General features: G+C 38.8%; 3 protein-coding genes across 4 annotated transcripts; 2 read left to right on the top strand and 1 right to left on the bottom strand.

Moving 5' to 3' along the window:
- Positions 1-700: 700 nt before the first annotated feature.
- LOC113682854 (melanocyte-stimulating hormone receptor) lies at positions 701-5,506 on the top strand. The gene is made up of 2 exons (XM_089196111.1): positions 701-2,201; positions 4,062-5,506. The coding sequence occupies exon 2, from the start codon at positions 4,184-4,186 to the stop codon at positions 5,186-5,188; it is 1,005 nt and encodes a 334-aa protein (XP_089052237.1). The 5' UTR covers positions 701-2,201; positions 4,062-4,183; the 3' UTR covers positions 5,189-5,506.
- Positions 5,507-10,708: 5,202 nt separating this feature from the next.
- On the top strand, positions 10,709-12,166 carry LOC113682867 (melanocyte-stimulating hormone receptor-like). Its single transcript, XM_027200038.2, has one exon. It carries the CDS (start codon positions 10,852-10,854, stop codon positions 11,797-11,799), a length of 948 nt encoding a protein of 315 aa, XP_027055839.2. The 5' UTR covers positions 10,709-10,851; the 3' UTR covers positions 11,800-12,166.
- Positions 12,167-14,478: 2,312 nt separating this feature from the next.
- LOC113682845 (pituitary homeobox 2) lies at positions 14,479-19,995 on the bottom strand. Of its 2 annotated transcripts, XM_089196112.1 has the most exons (5): positions 19,823-19,938; positions 18,391-18,465; positions 17,962-18,080; positions 16,714-16,922; positions 14,479-15,963 (listed from the first exon to the last, which is right to left on the bottom strand). In XM_089196112.1, the coding sequence occupies exons 3-5, from the start codon at positions 18,008-18,010 to the stop codon at positions 15,499-15,501; spliced, it is 723 nt and encodes a 240-aa protein (XP_089052238.1). In that variant the 5' UTR covers positions 18,011-18,080; positions 18,391-18,465; positions 19,823-19,938; the 3' UTR covers positions 14,479-15,498. The 2 variants fall into 2 exon arrangements, with proteins under 2 accessions (XP_089052238.1, XP_027055823.2); XM_027200022.2 differs by having other exon boundaries at positions 18,391-19,995.
- Positions 19,996-20,032: the final 37 nt, after the last annotated feature.

The following is a 20,032-nucleotide window of genomic DNA, read 5'->3' on the forward strand; positions in this document are numbered from 1 at the left end:
AAGATGAAATACGCTCCTCTTAAAAAAAAAATGGATGCTGAAATCTAAAAGTTGTTTTAGTGCAAACTGACTTTCATATTGAAAAAGACCTTGATCGATAAACTGATAGGTAAACTGAAAACTGCGCGCGAATACAATAAAAATTATCCGAAGAACAATGGCAGGGAAAGCATTCTATTTAAAGAATTTTTTATGGCTGGGAATAGCTGTAGCATACAAACCTGATCAAACAAAGGCCTTTAGTTTTTCGAAATTTAAAATTGCAATCACCCAGCTGAAACGATAAGTGACAAATTGAAATATATTGAGGATTACCATATGAAGGGTTTCCATTTGGAGGTAAGCATACTTTTTTTCGTGCGGTTTAAGATTTCAAAGCAATTTCAATTTTCAATCGCCAGTTCAGAGACAGATCTGTTTATATAAGGTGTAATTTCTCCGCCATACAAGAGCGGATGTCTGCTTCAGATTATTAGACAGGATAATGCGAGTGTGCATATGACTTGCTCGAATTTGATTAAGGTTACTTCCCACCTTCGCGGATGTCCTTCGAGAAAAAATTCGTACGCGCGTTAATTTTACTAAAATCCAAGCAAACTATACATCAAAAGAAAGCTTATTAATCGTACTTTATGATGAAAATATAATTTAAGGGACGTTTCAAAAATTGTAATTTTAGCAATTTTTCCTTAAAGGATAAGTCAAGAGCCGGTAAGGCGTGAAACGACGTACCAAGGGTTCTTCTATTGAAGTTATCGTGTATCGGATGCCGCAGCACAAGCTAAATGGCTGCACAGTCCTATTCACAAGGTATCAATCAACAAATTTTGTCGGGCTTTTTCGGCTTTCTGATTGGTTGTCTAGATATCGACATCTAAAGTTGGAGTAGCTAAAAATATGCCGGGCGTGTTGCGTAAATGGACACCACGGACAAATATTTTAAATCAAATTTCAAATTTCCCCGCACACTTCGTTTGTAATTATTCCTAGAATGTTTGACGAAAATAGGTTAAATCTATATACCCTGTAAATTTGCTTAAAGTGGTTGTATTCCTCCCAAAATCAAATGCGAGATTTTAGCTCATAAAGGTTCGCAAACAACTGGCACCACGCCAGGAGATTACCTTGCCTCCTGAAACTGCAAACCAATGGGACAACAGTACCTCCTAGCATCGATGATGGAGGATCAAGATTTCCCGGGAAAAGTAATCCATTGCAGACACGTTTTTTTTTATCTCGATCGCTGAGTGAAGCTTTGAGGAGGATGATACAATAGTGGGCAAAGTTGCCAAAGGAAAAATCCGCCGGCAAAAATGGAAAAACCGGGGAGCGCGCTAAGGAGCAAGAAAAAGGATCAACAGACAGCTTTCCAAATTACGATTTGTCGCAAGTCTGGTACTTGCGTAAATGAAAGGAAACCTCGTTTTTAAAATTATGTAGGGCAAATTTTGGTTTGACGGCGACTCCTTTGTTCGAAATCTGGACGCCAGCGTGGAGCTCCTCCAGTACCAGTCGCTTTCACGAAGGAAATGTTTTCTTTTCTTGACAGAATGGTACTTTTCCTTTCTCCTTTGGGCTTGTTTTTTTTTTGTTTTTATTTTATTTTTTTTACCAAGGACTTTCTTCCCCTTTTAATTTTTCCATGAGCAAAGATTTTTAAGTTTCCATGGGCAAAGAGCTTCTACGTGTGAATTTTTTCGAATAGGGATGTAGACAAAAAAAATTAAAAAACGAGTCCCAAGATGAGCGGTTGCCGCGAAATCTCCCCCAGGGAATTCGCTCAGGTCTGAGATTATGACACCTTCCTGATTTATTAAATTTTATTTGAAACTACGTTTTTCTAAATAACTTGGGTGCTTTAAAAGATTTCAGAAATTTTTTATGGGAACGTTCGGTCAAAATGTTTGAATTCAGTTTAGTCAAATAAGAGGAAAATCTGTTTTTTCGGCCTCTGAAGGTGGGAAGTAACATTGAGCTAACCCAAACCCTCATTATTAAACCACCCTCTAGTCTCGGAGAGGAGATTTTTCATGACAGTGAGGCTTATGTTGGTTTTTGGGTAGGTCTTAACTGTTCCAAAAGATAGCTTTTAGATGAGAAAAAAAGAGTGTCACTTTGCTGTTGAAGGAAAGTGGCCTCGTTGCCATGCAGCACATTTAAAATGGCGGCGTCCTTAGCGGAATCTTCGCATCCTGAACATGGTAAGTGCATGTCAAAATTTCATCGAGACTTTTCTCTTAAACTGAAAGATGAAAATTAATAGCTTCTGGAGCATAAATTTTATCTCTTGGGTGAACACTTTTTGATTAACCCTTTAATTCCCATGAGTGACCAAGACAGAACTTCTCCTAACAATATCAATAAAATATCAATCAGATAAGTGATGAGAATAAAGAAAAATAGCAATTTGGGGATAATTAGTTGATCCAACGCTAGATTCTCTGAACTAACATTATAAGAATTGTATAGTTGACAGCAAGGAGAATGACAAATTTGATCTGGGAGTTAAAGAAAATCAGAACCAAAATAATCTCAATGGCCAATCAGAAAAAAGGCAACTTAACGATTGCAGAATCAAAAAAGGAACAGTTCCAAATTCACCCACACAGAATGTGCGTCTGTAACGTGCCCCGTTTACCAACTAAACGACTCGAACAGGCTGAAAAACCTCTTCAGCACCTAAAGCGTTGAGTGCCTCTTTGGTTCTTCACAAACTTAGGCATCGCGTTTAAGAGGAATCTCTCCTTCGGCATGTAAAGTCTTTGTAAAGTAAATTCAATCCTCTCCCTACGTGAGCAGTGGTACTAGTACTGACTCTTAATTAATGATATTCCAAATGAAACAGAAATTTGTGACCTTCCCGAAGTTCGCACGAAGAGTATTTTCGATACATTTGAACGAAACAGAGGCCAACCTGAGAAGCTTGAGAAAGGAGGAGGACGTCATTGGGGAAAAAAGGGAGTGGGAGAGGGAGAGGGGTACGATGAGGAGGGGGGTGGAGAGGGTGGGAAAAGAAAATGCGGAGAACAGGAGAGAGATGCATAGAATGCCAATCCTCGTTCATCATCAGACCGGAGACAGGATTTAAAGTCGGGTACGGTTGGAGGAAGAGCTGGGTAGGGAAAGTGAGAGATTTTATATTCAGTCCTCTAATTTATAGGGAGCAAATTGTGCTGATCCCATAACAATTTCATTCCCGGGCTCTTATTTGCACCTATCTGGAAATAGTATTTAAATAGTGAGCAGCTTGTTCTCTATATGATAATACATTAAAATGCAAGATGTGCGATATAATTTTCGTCACATGTTCATGACTACAGTCTTTTTAATCATTTTGGTCGATAATGACGTTAAGCATAAGTCAAAACGTGATTCTTTTACCAGATAACTTCGATTTTTCAGTTTCGATTTAGATACCTCAATGTTTATAGAATAGTGAATTTCTGCCTTGCTTTTCTGTTTTGAAAGTCATCCTGAGGCGCTAAATCTAACCACGGTGCATCATACTCCAGTACTAAACTGCTCTTAGAGCTCGTTATCGTTGTTTACTTAAAGAAACATTTAATCTAATTTCAATTTAACGTTGGTAAGTAAACAACAAATGGAATCAATTTTGTTAATTTCAATTTTAATTTTTTTCGAGGAAGGCCGAAAAAATACCTTCCAACTTGGAAGTCTCATTGTAGTGATGATTGTCTATAACCAGTTTGAAGTTTTTTCTCTATATTTTAAGTTTCCGAAGCTAATTAAAAATTATCGTCTACATCGTGCTTCGAAGGTGACACATATTTATAGCATAATGAACGACTGTCGTTAGCTACACCTCCATTACGATTCTCTCTTTACGGAGACTGTCTTTAAGGATAAAACTTGGTACAAACACAATGCATTTTTAACGTTACCTTTTAGTTGCATAGTTACTGTAACAGATATATGGAAAACGAACAACTGAAACCGCTAGCAATTCGACTTAAGGCGATGCGATAAACACCTAGCTTTATTCATAGCTTCCTGTTTGCCAATATTGAGATTAGCCAACAATCGCTTTTGTGTTCTTTTAGATAGTGAATACCAGATAAAAGCTCGCATTGAAATTAGCACACGTCCATTCAGCATCAGCGCTTAATGAGAAGAGAATTGACCCGTTGTTGACACAAGTTCTTTGACGGGCAACTTAAGAAGTATGGAGCCAAAAAACCCAAGGGTTACAGACACCAATACTTCGGAAAAAACGGAAAACATCACCCAAGATTACGAAACGTTTTCGTGCTATCACTTCAGCGCTATCGACTTCGAAATTGCAGACATCTATCTTGGTTGGTGCATACTAATTTGTGTGTTAAACGCTCTCTTCTCCATCACTGCTTGCCTCGCCAATTTATTGGTTCTTGTCGCCATTCGAAGGACTCCCTCGCTTCATTCTCCGTCCAACACACTCCTCTCTGGTCTCGCACTGTCTGACCTTGGAGTCGGTGTGCTTGTTCATCCTCTGTTTTTCGCGCAAATATTTGGCAAAGTGACCCAGAACAAAAACATTTTCTGCGAAGCTGGAATCACAGTAGAAGTTACGGCAAACGCTTTATGCATCATTTCTCTTTTGACTGTAATAGCCGTTAGCTTGGACAGGTATTTGGCTCTTCGCCTTCACCTTAGATACAAGGAACTTATCACAATCAAACGTGTAATATTCGTTTTGGTAAACATCTGGATTATCGGGGCTTTCTCTGGTACATTATGGCTTTATAAACCCGACATGGTCAAAGGGAATGCGATCATAATAATTTTGGTTTGTTTTTCAGCCGCTACGTTCTGTTATTTTCAAATTTATCGCGTTGTTTCACGGCACTATCATCACGAGGTAGCGTTGAAAAGTTTCTTGGAACAGGGAAGGACTAGAGAACAGACCATAAACATGGCGAGTTTTACATCTCATGCGCTTAGTACGTTCTGGGTGTATTGTTTTATCATTGTATGCTACTTGCCATATTTGTGCGTTGTGGCTGCAATAACTCAGATTGGATTAACGCTCGGAATTCGGTTTGCGTATGATATAACTGCCACACTGGTTTTTATAAACTCTTCTCTCAATCCTTTGGTTTATTGTTGGCGTTTGCGAGATATCCGTAAGGCAGTCAGAAAAACTGCGAGACTATTCGTCTGCGCAGACCCAAGAGAAAATGGCGATTGAATATGAGTGGGGTTAAAAGTCAAACAGTTTTTGAGAGTACCAATTCATTTATTATTTGTCGATAATTTATTCTACTCAGAGATGCTCGTTAGCACTCGTCTCTAGGCTGTTAAGTTTCAGTTGTAATTGCGCCATGGAATAAAAATATGAACTTTCGTTCGTTTTTTTTTTTTTCTGTCAAATGCTAAAACTTCCTGCTTCCTGTGTTTTTTGTTTAATTTTCTGAACCTTTATAAATAGATTTTCATTACGAACGGATTTTATCACTTCACCTTTACATATTCTGCATTTTCATTAAAGAAAAAACTTATAACACCATTTTGTTGGATTCATGTCTCAGTCTCTCATGATTGTTCCCTTCCCAGGATTAACAGATTGACAACTAGGTTGTTTTAACTATTATTCGCATTAGGCTCAGTGAATGTTGTGCCCGAGATGAAGTCCAGGGAACTATTCAATAATGTTTGCAAAACCTGAGGCGAATAATTGTTTGAGCATAATTACTCAAGTGCTTTCGAATTCTGTTGTAAATTCTGTTAATGAAGAAAGCATTCCGCATATTTTGTTACTAGCTAAGCAAGGATTTTAACAGGTTTTTTCATTTAAATCTGCAAAAACTTCATACGGTAACTTTCTTTTGAAAAGTATTCCGCCAAACTCAGTGGTTGCACTTTGTAATTGAATTTTCTTTTATTGCGTTCATCACTCCCTCGCAAACATTGACCAAACGTGAGGCAGCCACTTTGAAATTTAGCACCTCTGCTAAACATATGAAAGATGTGACGCAATCCTCGACCAATCAGAGCGCGCGTATCTCTATCAGCACCTGAGCAATTATCAGCAATTACACTATTATAACATAACGCGCGTGCTTGCCCTTTATTAGTCCTTTGAGCCGCTATGAACAAAATCCTTATTAACGCACGCCCGTGCATAAATAAGATGACGTGAGCATTTTTTTTTTAACCTGGCTTCAGAGTTTCCGTCCTGTTAAGCTGCAGAGCAGTTTTCCTTCTCTTTGAAATATGGAAGAAACCAGCGAAGAACTGCCCAATTTTTCTATCGGCATTGACCTTTTAGGTCCTGATCCAACAGGCAACTAAAATAAAGCCGAAAAAACTCGCAAGTTGCACGTTTCGCAAATTTGTCGGAAGACCAGCTGCAGCAAATTTTGGCCGAAAGACAGACATTTACTGGGAACAAAAAAATTCACCAATTGGTCATTAACAACATTTAAAGGTAAAATTTCCGTTTTTACTGTCGTTATTAAATTTGTTCAACCTTGGGAATAAAATATACAGTCGTTAATTGGGAATTTACCAAAACCAAAACAATCACAATTGCACTCTATCACAATAAAAGGCTTCTTCGCGCAGATTCTTGTTGTCGCTCTGTTATAAAAGAATTTGTTCATGCTTTCAGCTGTGCGTATATCGAGTTATGGATGCACGCGGGAAGTTTGAAGAGCACTCAAAAAGCTAGAGTTGCTCTCGGCTTCGCCTCGAGCTACTCTTACGCATTTTTCGTGCTCTCCGAACTTCCCGCGTGCATCTATAACTCGATATACGCACGCTAAGCATGAACAAATTCTTAATTTAATTGTATAGGTAATCATATGATTTCGAGTGCAATTTGGAGTAAATAAGCACGAGTAAAATGTTTCAAAGACTAACAAAATTGCATGCGCCCGTAGGGCGAGTGCTAAAATTTACAAGTGCTAATTTATTCCAAATTGCACGAGAAAAATCATGTGATTACGTATTAATAATGTACATAAAAAATACGAGGTAGCTTATCATAATTATGGAGAAGAAAAGCGCGCGCATCGCGTGTAAAAATAATTTATTCAAACCCTGCAAGTAACATTGTGCGTTCGGTCAAAACAATCGCTTACGATCAAAACAATAAGATAAAATGAAATTTTACATCTTTAAGGTGCAAAAATTTTAAAGTCCGGCCAAACAGTTCAAGGAATTGTTCAGTCTGTGTCCGAATCACTTTCGGTGAAATGAAATCGTCGTTTGCGAGGTTTATCAGGCGAGGCCTTGTTGTTGAGGTTGAATGTGACATTGCAGTTAGTGAAGGAATTTATCAGATTCTGCGCTTGAGAGCTCATCATGTGTGGAATTACTGCATTTGAAGCACAAGGACCAGATGAACTACTCGCTACCGGCACGGGTTTTGGTGTACTATTTCCCTCTGAAATGGCCCACGAAAGCTGTCGCTGTTCGTCTTCAAGACGGCGTTCGCTTCATCGTAGTCATCTAAAGACTGGATATTTCTGTGACCGGTGACTTTTGCAATAGACGACCTCTCGAGATTTGCTTTCTTCATCTTGCTAACGAGCGTTTTGCGGGCACTGTGATTGGTAAACCGCTTCTCGGATGACTGAAGGGAGGTTTGGGAGATAATATTTTTCATCATGGAGTTGATTTTATTTTCTCCCATGGGCTGGACTTTGTACCAAGTTTCATCGCTAGGTCCGCTGTTGTATTTTATCGGGAGGTAAAATGGACCACTCGCCCTGAGATTGCGAGGTCTACGGTTGATGTACTGACGGAATAACGCAACTGGACATCTCTCTCCGCCGGTCTGAAACATTTCGGGCTGAAACTGTGTTGGCTTTGCGTTCAAACCTCCAGGTCTGGTTTTAGTTGGCCCTTTAGCAAACTCAACAAACTCAAGGCCGTCATCACCTTTCATGATTCTGAAATCCTCCAGTCTCATTCCATGGTGTTCTTGCCTTCTACGGAGACCAAATTGTTGAGTAAGTAGTCACCACATTGTATGAATTAAGGACTCTGGGGTTTTACCACCGAGTTTCTCGCTCTTCCAGAGAATTTCTTCTTCCTCTTCGGATAGTTGTCGAGCTTTGTTTGGGCGCTTGCTGCGACCAGCTAAGCGAAGCTGTTTCGCTTTTCCGTCCAGTACTTGTTTGGAGGAACTGAATTCTCTGTCGCGAATAATGGACAGTTTATAGTCTTTGTTCTTCAAGTGTCTATCAAGCGATGTAATCATTACTTTCAGACTTTCCGGTTCATAATCTTCCCCATGTTTGTTTTTAATTTCGGCCTAGAATCGCTCGAGCAAACTGTTAAACTGGGTCGGCTCGTAGTTTTCGATTTTCGCGGCAATTTCCTTCTCCAAACACCACTTCTTCCAAACTGACAACCAAAAAGCAGTGCTTTTTACCGTGTTTTCATTGATAGAGCTGTTTTTCAGCTGCTGTATTGTTGTTGCGGTAGCGGAAGAAAACCTACTTAAAACACCCGCCATTGTTTCGCTAGCAAATTTTCAGCGTATCCAAATGTTGCGACATCCAAGGCTCGCATTTGATTGGCTATCTGTGAGTTTCTTTGATTATTGACCAATCAGAATGTATGGTTTGTTTCTTTCTTTGCATTGAATTAACCCTCTTCTGCACTGAATTAACTCTCTTCTGCACTAAATTACCTAAAAACTGCATTTATCTTAACCAATTAGAACTGAGTAATTTTTTCATGTATATTATTAGGTTTTATAACATTGCGTGCGCGCAAAGCCTACCTATTTCCGAAGGAGCTACTATGGCAAAAATACTTATTTACTGCATAGCCGTGCATCCATCACATGACGGGTGCAATTTCACCGTCAAATTGCACCCGTCCCTTTCAGCCGCGAGGTTTCAAAACTTTCAAGATTCTTCCCTGCTCTATCCCGATTGAGATAAACCTTTTGGAGCTCAAAATGAAAAATAATACGTGCTAAATTACAACAGTTTCGAAAAACAACGAGCATGTTGTTCTTTCAAGCGAAAAAATTAGTTTTGGAGTTGACGATACTTCATTCCAAAACGGGATGTTAATTTTGGCTTAAAACAAAACTAAGCTTTCCGACTTGAACTGAGGCTTTGCGACGTTAGGTAATCTTCAATAAACGGTAAATATTATTTTGATGTGTCGATATGTCCTAGAAATGTTGTTCCAGAATTTTCAACACAAAGCTACGCTTCTAGTAAACAATAATTCAAGTAAGGTAACTCTTCCACACGGGTCTCGTTAATACTAGAAATTTGCAAGTTTTTCGCTTCGTTTTTCGAACACTTAATATTATTTTTAAGTGTTGATATTTCCTAAAAGTACACGTTCAATAATCGTATAATTTCGGAATTTTAAAAGTCTTCAATACCGGCCGTTAATTCTAGTAAACAATGATTCAAGCATGCTGAATCTACTACGTGGTCTTGTACATGCAAGAAACTCGTTCGTTTTTCGCCACTGAGCAGAAAATTTACCACTCTTTTAACAAAGATCCGGTCACAAAATATTTCTTGGTCGTTTTTGCCTGATTCAACGGTTAACAAATAACACTCGCAGATATTTTGCGAGTTGCAAAGTATTTTTCCGCCTCGTAGGGGTGAGGAAAAATACTGATAATGAGTAAAATGTTTATATAACGGATTTATGATCCACCATACCATCCACCATTTTGGCGTCTTGTGTTCGAAATACATTCTACGGTCTATCTTAGCATAAATAACTCGATCGAATATGACCTGCGTGAAAGACGATACCAACGCAAGCGGAAAAATTAAGGTTTTTTTTTAATGACTGGTAAATAAAGAAAGATTTAAGGGTTCATTTTTTTGTAACACCTTAGCCATTATGCTTATTTCTTTAAAATTTCTCGTGCCTCCGACTCGACACAGGCCCCTTCAGCAAGTAAGTGCGCATGCAAAACCAACACAGATCATTTTTTTACAACTGTAATCCTCGTTTTTAAGGACTGATTTCCAGCTGACATAGTCTTCAAGATTATAATGACACCTACTAATTATCAAGTGTTGTTGATTTTTTTCCACAATTTCTTGTTGATCCCTTGGACAATGCGTTGAATTTGAAACGAGAATCCTGTTGTTCGTCCACTCGGCAGCTCTATGCGCATTGCGAACTGAAGAAGGAAAATTATACAAGTGTTTCTAATCAATTCTTGCTGGCACTTCTAATTTTTAAAAACGTAAGATTTTTTTTCCTGAGTAGCAGAATTTGATATCGCTCTTTAGTAAAACCAATTCGAAGCGAGGCTATATGCGAGTCGTGATTCGTCATTAAGGAAAGAGATTTCAATCCTTTTTCACCTCTGGGATTTTTTTAATTATGAATCACTGTGCTTTGTCCTAGGCTCATTCAAACAATTTCTTTTTTTTATTTAAACGTAATCATAGAAGCAATTTTAAACTCCCAGTCATTAGTCACATACTTGTCAGGTAAAGCTGTTTTTGCTCAATTTCCGTTTCCAGGCAAAATGAAAGTCACCTCATAAAGATAGGAAAGAGCTTAAACTCATCAGATCAACTGCAAAGTTTGTTTTCTCACAATTGACTGACAGATGTAACGACATATATAGCCGCATTTGGATCATCTCCAATTGACACCTCAATACCCACAGCTGCCGTCAACATTTTTCTTCTAAATCTACTTTTAAATCGATGCAAATACTCCCTACTTTTCAGTATCATTGTTGTTTCTGTTCACCGGACAAGTGTTGCTGGAGAAGCTGTTGAATTTCTTGTTCGACTTTTTCATGCTTGGACCTCAGATTAAAAGGGATTTCTTGTTTCTTTGGACATAAAGTTGAAACTAGCTCGTATCCGGGCAAGGACCCAAAGACATCAAAGCTCGAGTATGGTTTTAAAGATAGGAAACAAAACTGGAGACTCTGAGAGAGATATTTGTTATCATTTTACCCACACGCATTTTAACATGGGGGAATTTTCTCCCGCTTGGTACATTTTCAACTGCGTTGTAAACATCGTGTTTTCCATTACGGCTATTGCATCTAATCTGGTAATCCTTTTTGCTATTCGCCGGACGCCAACGCTTCACACCCCATCTGGCACGCTTCTTTTCGGTTTGGCACTCTCCGATCTTGGCGTTGGTTTAATAGTCCATCCTCTGTTTTTTTCGCAAATATTAGCCAAGGTTATACGGGATCCATCGCTATTCTGCGATGCTGGAATTACGGTGGAAATCGCAGCGAACGCCCTTTGTATCGTATCTCTGCTAACTGTTACCGCTGTTAGTGTTGACCGGTATCTAGCTCTTCGTCTTCATTTAAGATACAGAGAGCTCATAACGATAAGACGCGCAGTTTTGCTTCTCGTTGGTATTTGGTTATCCAGTTCAACATTTGGTTCGCTGTGGCTATGGCAACATGAACTTGTGAAGATAGTTGCAATCACTATCATCAGCGTAAGTCTCTGTATTGCTTCGTATTCCTACATGAACATTTATCGTATCGTGTTGCATCACAGGTCGGTCATACGAGTGCAAAGCTCGTCTGTTAGTCAGGCTTTTGACAAAGACGAACAAGAGATAAACGTACAAAAAATTAAAAAGCAAGCGGCGGGTTCATTCTGGGTTTATTGCCTACTAACTGTTTGCTTCACGCCATATTTGTGCACCGTCGCTGTTATAGAGGCCAAAGGAATCACGAGCGCGACTCGCTTATCGTATGAACTTGGGGCAACTTTAATCTTTGTCAATTCATCTCTCAACCCTCTCATTTATTGTTGGCGCTTGCGTGAAATAAATGAGGCCGTAAGACAGATGCTGAGGAGTTTACACAGCTGAGAACTGACAACTTAAATAGATTCGCTTTCAGCGCAATTTTCTGATTAAAAGATAACCTGGTTAATATCGCGAATAGAAGAAGGGGTCTAAAAAAAAGGGAGATGAAATTTTGATAAGTACATCTTTTATTGAAATGAAAATTTTAATTACTTCTGATTTCTGACTTCATGCCAAGAGAGTGGTTCGTTGCGAAATGAAACAAAAATAATTTGTCCAGCATGGAAGTTTTTCAGTTTGCTTTTTTGTTTGCACAATAAACTTCGTTGCGGAGAACGACTTAAATTTCCATATGAAAACCGAAAAACTAGAAGTCCTCGTCACCTACATTTTAAAAATGAATGAATTATAATAAATGAATTTGAGGACACAGGATGTATAGAATTGAACGAACAATAGTGTGTTAAAAATATTACAGTTAGAGAGCAATCAATCTACCAGCGCTTATTTGGTGTTCTCCGCCAACTTCAGCGGAAATTAATCTTTGCAACACATCTGTAAAACTAGGAATCTAAACTTCGTTTTACAGTTTTCCGTTTAACTTGTACAGGCACCTCCTATTTTTCCGTGCTTCTCTTCCTCGAATGATCGCGGATGAAGCGCGAGGTCCGTTGAGTGCGGGAAAAAAAATCCAGAGTTTATTTTCAGTTTTAATGTGACAGCCTCTAGGCCAAAATTGTTATGTAATTTCTTCCTCGTTGACAACACTTCAGAGCACTGCACTTTCTCTCCCTTTTATCACGTTCAAAAAGGATTTGTCAAAGTTGTAGATTTATTACGATAAGTTTTAATTAACAATGAACGTTTCCAAGAAGTCACATATCTAAGAAGATCTATTTCCGTTCTTTCCGGCGTACTTGCTTGAGATCGACCCTATGAATTGCTAAGATAATGGATCAATTGCTTTAAAAGATCTCCAGTCTGATTCTTAACTGCCTTAATTACATACATAACGTGGCCCATGAAGAGGCGAACAGACACTTTAAACTGAAAAATGCTCTGAAAAGGTCTTTATGTCAGTCCACCTCACATCATTCATTTGCAGCGAAAGCTTTGCACGTGGTCTGGACGCGCACGCAAAAAGACGATTTTCTTGTTAGAAGAGGTCCTTCATGTGCATCCATGTGAATCCACGGTTAAAGAAAAAAATCAATATTCCATTTGGAAGATAATTATGTGAACACTATGATATAGAACCCCTCCGTTTAAAGAAAAGTCTTTAAAGATGCCGGTTAAAGAGAATAAAAATTTAATAATTTTTCCAATTTCGTTATTCATTTGACCCATGTCGATCAATAGGTTCGTAAGTTCTGCAGGTCCTCTAGTTGCCTGACACCAACATCGACAATAGTGGTTTCTCCGCATGAGATTGAAACACCTCATGGAGTACTCAAGTAGATAATTTTGTTTAATTCCTGGCCCTGAGTAAAGCCTTAATAACAGTATGAATAATAACTTCTGTAAACTGAATATTAGGCTCCAGAAATCATTTGAAAATTTCTTCAATCTTGCTATGATATGGTGAGTCCGGCGATTTTGAAACTGGAAAAAAAATTGCCCTATAACTCCCCTAAAAAAAGATAAGACTTATTCTTGTTTTGAGAGCAGAACAAATCAAAATATGTTTTTTTTATTTCATTTCACTTTTCGAAAAAGACAAATTTCAGCTATGAGTTACATGGCTCTTGACTGGACAAGGTACTATATTCATCTGAGTTAATAACGTAAATTGACCACCGGAAAGAGTTTAAAAGCTAACGTTTCGAGCGTTAGTCCTTTGTCAATCGCTCTGACGAAGGGCTAATGCTCAAAACATCAGTTTTTAGACTCTTTACGGTAGCCAATTTACGTTATCAACTCAGTTGATAAAACTAAATTACCCTGTTATACGTTCTCATCGACGCGGCAGCACCACAGTTTCTTTAGAAACTTACCCCTTTTATTAATTTACTCAGCTATCGACTTTCGCACTTACTTGAAAAAGCTGATTAAACTAAACGAAGTAAATAAACGAGGATAGTCCGAAAGAAATTTATTAGTTGGAGGTTATTATTTACTCGAAAATTGGGTAGATAATGGATGAAGTGTTACATTTCGGCTTCTGTCCGACTGTCTGATAAAATTGATTGAAATATTTTTTGTGGTAATAGTGCGCCGCTCGGGTAAAACCACAATCGATGTTAGCGTAACAGCCTTCAGAACGAAGGTAAACATTAGCAATGAAGGTAAAACTTTACAATGAGACAACTAAAAGTAAAAACAATCAAGCTACATAAAGCGCGGGAAAACGCAGGTGAACAAGGCAAGATTGGTTGTAGCTTTGATTCTGATTGGTATATGTAGAAAGGGTCGTGTGAGCCTTCTGAGCTTAGTAAGGCAAGCTTGATGTAATCTCGGATTACAACAAAAATGAAAATTTATCACAAATGTGAGACGGTTTTCCGTATCTAGGGTCAATTGCACCTTGCCGCAATTTTATTGACAAATTATTCCTAATTCCACTTCTAGGGTGCCCTTCTCTTGGACTCACTTTCTCCATCGAAACTACACTTTTAAGATATTTTTCACCATCAATAACAGCGTTTTTCATGACGAATTTTCTCTCGTAAAGAGAAATGCCTCGACATTGCATTTCTGGCCAGTAGAGAACTGGTAACTTGAGAAGCTTTTTCTGCAGTATTTACATAATGAGTGATTTTAATGCCTTAAAGCAGTCTATAAGTACATTACTCCAAGCGTAACATAACAGAGTATTTAAGATGCACCTAAATTAAAAAGAAAATAATATATGGAAGAGAAAAGATGAGGTTAACCTTTAAAGTCTTATGTTGAACCATCACCAACCTTAACTCTTTACACCCCAACATTAGTTTGCATATTCTCCGTATTGTTCTCTATACACTTACTAACGCGCTGACAAGGAGAATTTGTTGAACAATCAAGGGCTTCTTTGGCTGCTGATCATTTCCTTTATTCTCGTGACCCTAATATGTGATTCGGGGGTCTTATTGTGAGGAGAAATTAGTCTTTAGTCACTCTTAGGGTTTAAAGGGTTAAGGCATATTTCCAAAAGGAATCGGAAATGATCAGACACGTTTTGGCATTTTTTGAGAGAAAACAACTGGAGCAATTTTTTGAGTGGGTAGATACCTAGAAACTGATCGCTTAAGACTGGATCAGAAAAACTTAGTATGTTGTAGCGGGCTAAACTCATTAAACAAAATATTGTAAGTGAATCTAAACACATTAACAGTTACCCTTAAAGTTTGACATAGATTTCTGGCAATTTTCATTCTGATAAGTTAATGACGACTCAGACATATAATTTCCAGGCAAATGATTTTAGCTTCGTCCTTCCCTCGTAAAATGTAGAGCTCATATTTTTTTTATCAGAAAATTTGATCAATCATCGTAGGAATTAAATGGGTGGAGGCATAACCGAGGCTCAAACTACATGACAAATTCCAAAGCCTAATAACACAAGTTATAATGTTCATTATAATGATAAATCCTCCCCAAGATTAAATCATATCTTTAATGCACGTAGGTTCAAATTCTGGTTACATAGCTTCAATCTTTGTTGTACTGTAACTGAATGTTCGGGATGCCTACATACATACAGGCATTCAGGATGGATCTGCAGCAAATTGCGACGGGTCTTCTGATCTCTTCTCATACATCTTGGCCTTTTGATTTCTGAACTTAGTTACCTGGCATTGAATACATGCACAGAAGTCCATTTGCACTGATGAGTTCATCTGCTGAACGCTCTCCTGAAAAAACTTCTTTCTGACTTCTCGAACTTAGACTAGGATGAGTGAATCTCGGGCCTGCACCATTTGGTTTCAGAATTCCAGTACGCTCTTCTCTCTCTTCTCCTTGCTCATTTGACAGTACATGCGTCGGGTGTAAAGAAGGACAAGTGGTAAGTCGGCTGTCAGTAGCTAAGCCAGCACTCATGGAGCCAGCTGTAACTGGCGCTACTCCAAACACGGTATGAGACTTAACTTGACACGAGCAGTAATTGTGCGCCCGTGGAAGAGGCCAACGTCGCTCAGCGTTATTATAGGTATAAAATGCGCACACATCAGGACGCTCCTCGCAGCGTATCGGTCGAATATTGCTTTCTCTCTTGCGCCATTTGGATCGACGATTTTGAAACCAAACCTAAAATTAAAGAAATATGTTTTTCGTCTTGTCACCAGCGTGGGACGAAGAAAAATTCTGAGTACCCATGAGGAATCGAACCTCAGACCTTCGGATAGCCTGCAGTACAGGCGTCTTGTTAGTGCGAGCTAACACTAAAAGCTCGCGATCGTTTGTTCCACCGGCGATTTTTGATTTGCAGTTAGAGTGGACGGTGAGAGTGGGGGGCAGGGAAGGGGAGAAATCTTCACTTCCCTATCCTCATCCCTCTCCTTATTTTTGACCGTCGACCGCCCCCTTGGTATAAATTTTTCCTCTCCCCAGCCTTCCGCTGCCATTAAAATCAAAGGTGGTGACCATGATATTCGTTATGAAATTACTTAGCACTCGCTAGCCTAAATTACGCTTGCTTTGCAGGCTAACCTTCGGATTCCGCGCTCCGATGCTCTACCACTGAGCCAAAGAGACTCCACGGTAAGCGAGGTCTATTAAGAAGTTCATTTGACAAAATTGTAGATGACGGAAATCCTAGCTTCAGCTTTTAGCGAGCGGCTACTCAAATAAAGATTGACTTAGAATGTCAAAGTTGAGCGAATGACGTAAAACAGCTGAAAATGAACGTATTTATTCTTCATCACGAGAGATGCTGGAACCTGGTAATTAGCGGTGGCATTAGAAAGCATTCTACTAAAAACATCGAGAAAAATGTATAACTAGAAGAATTAACAATAATATATTGGAAATTTAAATGTTTGAATAACAAGGTCTGACCTGTACACACGCCTCACTGACTCCCAGTTCCGCGGCTAGCGCCTCACGAATTGTTACTCCGGGATACTTATTCCACTGAAACACCGACTGCATCCTCTCCAGTTGCCGTACTGTGAAGGCTGTTCGCTTGCGGCGTAATCCTTTTCTGTCCTGTTTTGGCCCCGGTGCCTTCCTTCCTACAGTTCCTGATTGCCTTAAACTTCCCTCATCTGTTAAGAGAATTTTGTCCGTTTGTTAATAATTGGGCGGCTGTGTTACAGAGCTAGGAGTCTCTGACTCTGTAAACAGTCAGGTAGCCGATACAAATTTTTCAGTTGGTTCATCAAAACTAATGTTTGTTTTTTCAAAAGAGTGTTGAAAGATGATTGTCCAGATCACTGTACAGCTAACATATGAGGGGGAGGCGGGGGAGAGAAAGAAGGACCAATCAGGAAGTGGCCCAAACTCACAATTTAAAAACAACGTCTTTCAGTATATCAGATTCAGTTTACAACTTGTGAATGGTACATGACGCCAGTTTCCTAACGGCTACCAATCTCATTTTAGAATAGAGGAGGGCGGGTTCCACGAAGGTTACAAAAGAGAAGGCGCTATGGAAGCAAGTGATTTACTATATACATGGAATTTTCACGAAGCACACAGTTATTTTCCATACTATGAGTTTTTTCAAATAACACAAAATACGAGTATAGAGTTCATGATGTGTTAAAGCACGAAAAGAAGTAAAGGGAAGTTGCGCTGTCCAGGTCACAAAATGCATCAACAAAACATTTTTTACAGCCCATCAAGCAGAGCGAATCAAAGGAAAGGCGTGGAAATTAAGATAATCCCACGATATGTTCTGTTGCGTCCAAGGTCTGAAATACTTTCGCTATAGTGTATCAAGACAGTGTCATCTCGTAGTAATGTTAAAATCGGATACAGTGAACATCATCCAATTTATGGTTAATTACTTTGGTTCAACTCTCAGTGGGACATCAAGTCTTTGATGACTGATAATTGGTAATTTTCTTCGTAAACAACGTATCAGCCAGAGATCAGCCTTTACTGAAGTAAAATTGGCTTTCCTTTTCGCTCAGTGTGTGTTCACATTTTACAGAAACGGCTACACTTGCGACGAATTAATCTCAGCTTAAAGGAGGGAAGAAAATAAAGCAGACCGAGCATACTTGGTGGCCAACCTCGTGGTCTGCGGGGAAAAGTGAGCTCGTTGTTAAGTCGATGAAACCACCTGAATCAAAAACTCACCTACTCCATGGTCCACCTGTTCTCGTTTTATGCTCACGTTCTGATCCATTATGCTCTCATCCAAGGGAAACTTCTCCTTATACGAGCTCTCTTTAAGCGTTCATGAAGCTCGTCTTACTCTGCCGTGCAACCAAAGAGAGGGTCATTTTCTCAAAGAAGGCCGCTTCTCAATTCCGGAAGTTACGTAAGCTGTCGCAGAGTTTGTTACAACCAAAAATAACACTTCTCTGACATCACCGAGAGAAATTTCTCGGGCATGATTCAAAATATTTTGAAGCAAAAAGAGATAAATTGATTTTAATTTTATGGTAAAGTGGCCAAGACAAAACCAAAGTTTTAGGATGTCTTGTGTAAAAGATTACAACTTGCGTGACAGGCGAATTTGTCACTTTCGTGACAAAAAATATTCCATAATGTTCTTGATCGTACCTGGCACTAGTGACAGTTGTTCGTTAGGCCCTCTTTCCTGAAGAGTCTACGTTACAGCTTTGCTAGAGACGTGTTCTCAACGTTAGACGTAACAATATTCAAGGTTAGTGAAAATCTTACTTATTTTATTTAAAGAAAAAGCCGATTCATCAGCCCTCATGTGATATCCACATGACTTCTCAGTATGTTATGCGAGCTATAGTATGTCACTTTTTGAACATAAACAGAATTTATTTGTTACTAAAACGAAAGGGAAAGAACGATCATTCAATTTTAACCGATAGATCTCCGCCTATAAAAAACGTTCGTTTCGATCAGTGAGAAGATAATTTGGAGTACTTTGATATTCAGAGACGAGAATCAAAATCGAGGAGGACAAATTAAAGAAATTTCTTCTGTGCGCATAATGAAAAATAAATAAATAAATAGAAAAAAAAAGAATCGGTTCATAGGATTTGCCCGTTACCTAGGCACTACCCTCTTATGACATTGTCGTACCTGAGACATTCAAAGTTTTACAATTCCTTCTCAAGCTATCGCTCAATCAGGGCTCTTTCTTATAACTAGTGCATGTACTTTCCACTTAGCTCGAGATAGCCTGCTCCGAGGACACATAGAGGCTACTTAAAGGATGGCTCAATCGGGCATTTATACATAACATCTCGTAAAATTTAACGATGTCTCTCTTAGTTTTCCAGTATCAGGGGTGTTATCTCTTTTCCCACTTTCGCCAGAAAATTGATAAATACTGAATTTTTGAAAAAAAAAAAACCCAGCCATAAGGTCACACAAGGGTTTGACAAAGCGCACTGTCGAATCGATGTTGTAATAGATAAGAACCTCTCTCTGGCTTCAAACATCTTGATCGAAGGTTTCCTTGAAGATAGCAGAGGGAGTATTAAAGATTAAACTGTATCTGATTGTATGTGCTTATTTCCCTCATGGTTTCATCACCGATCTGACGTCTCGTGGGGCATATTTTGGTAGAGAAAGACATAAAGAGACTAACTCCGCTCGGGTGTCTTCTATTGCCTGTGTAAGATTTAGAAACTTCAAGAGGCTATCAAAGAGCGAACGGTGAGCTGTTTAATTAGCACGTATCTCTCATTTTTTCCCATGTTTTAATCTTAGCCATGAACATGGAAAACCCCGGCGTGTAGACAAGCACACAAGTCGCGAAATTAGCATGGTCATACGTGTATCTCGAATTAATTTGTCTTCATCAACAATGTTGTTAGGGATATTGAGACTGTGTGACTCGCAAGTTTAACTTTTTACACTGATTCTTGCTTGGGAGACGGATGGAAATCGTGTCATACATTTAAAAACTGTTTTGTTTTTCATATTTTTTTTAAACCGAACTAACGAAACGAATAACATTTTTGTAATATGATCTGTCAATGTTAATTTCTTCACATCTCCATTTACACACTTCTCTCCAGAACTTTGTGATACGAGAAAGTTTTAAAATACTCTCCTACCCATACACCGCGTGCTGTAATTTCTTGAAACGTATGAGATGCACATTGTCAATAGCTTATGTATAAGGATGAACGGGAGCTTCCCTATAGGGTATTTAGGGTTATTTTTGGAAGTGACATCCTTACATATGACTTGGTGTTTGCCCTTATTTACCGAAAAC

The sequence above is a fragment of the Pocillopora damicornis genome, chromosome 2 (genome assembly GCF_964200805.1).
Source record: "Pocillopora damicornis chromosome 2, jaPocDami1.2, whole genome shotgun sequence".
In the NCBI taxonomy this organism is placed as follows: domain Eukaryota; kingdom Metazoa; phylum Cnidaria; class Anthozoa; order Scleractinia; family Pocilloporidae; genus Pocillopora; species Pocillopora damicornis.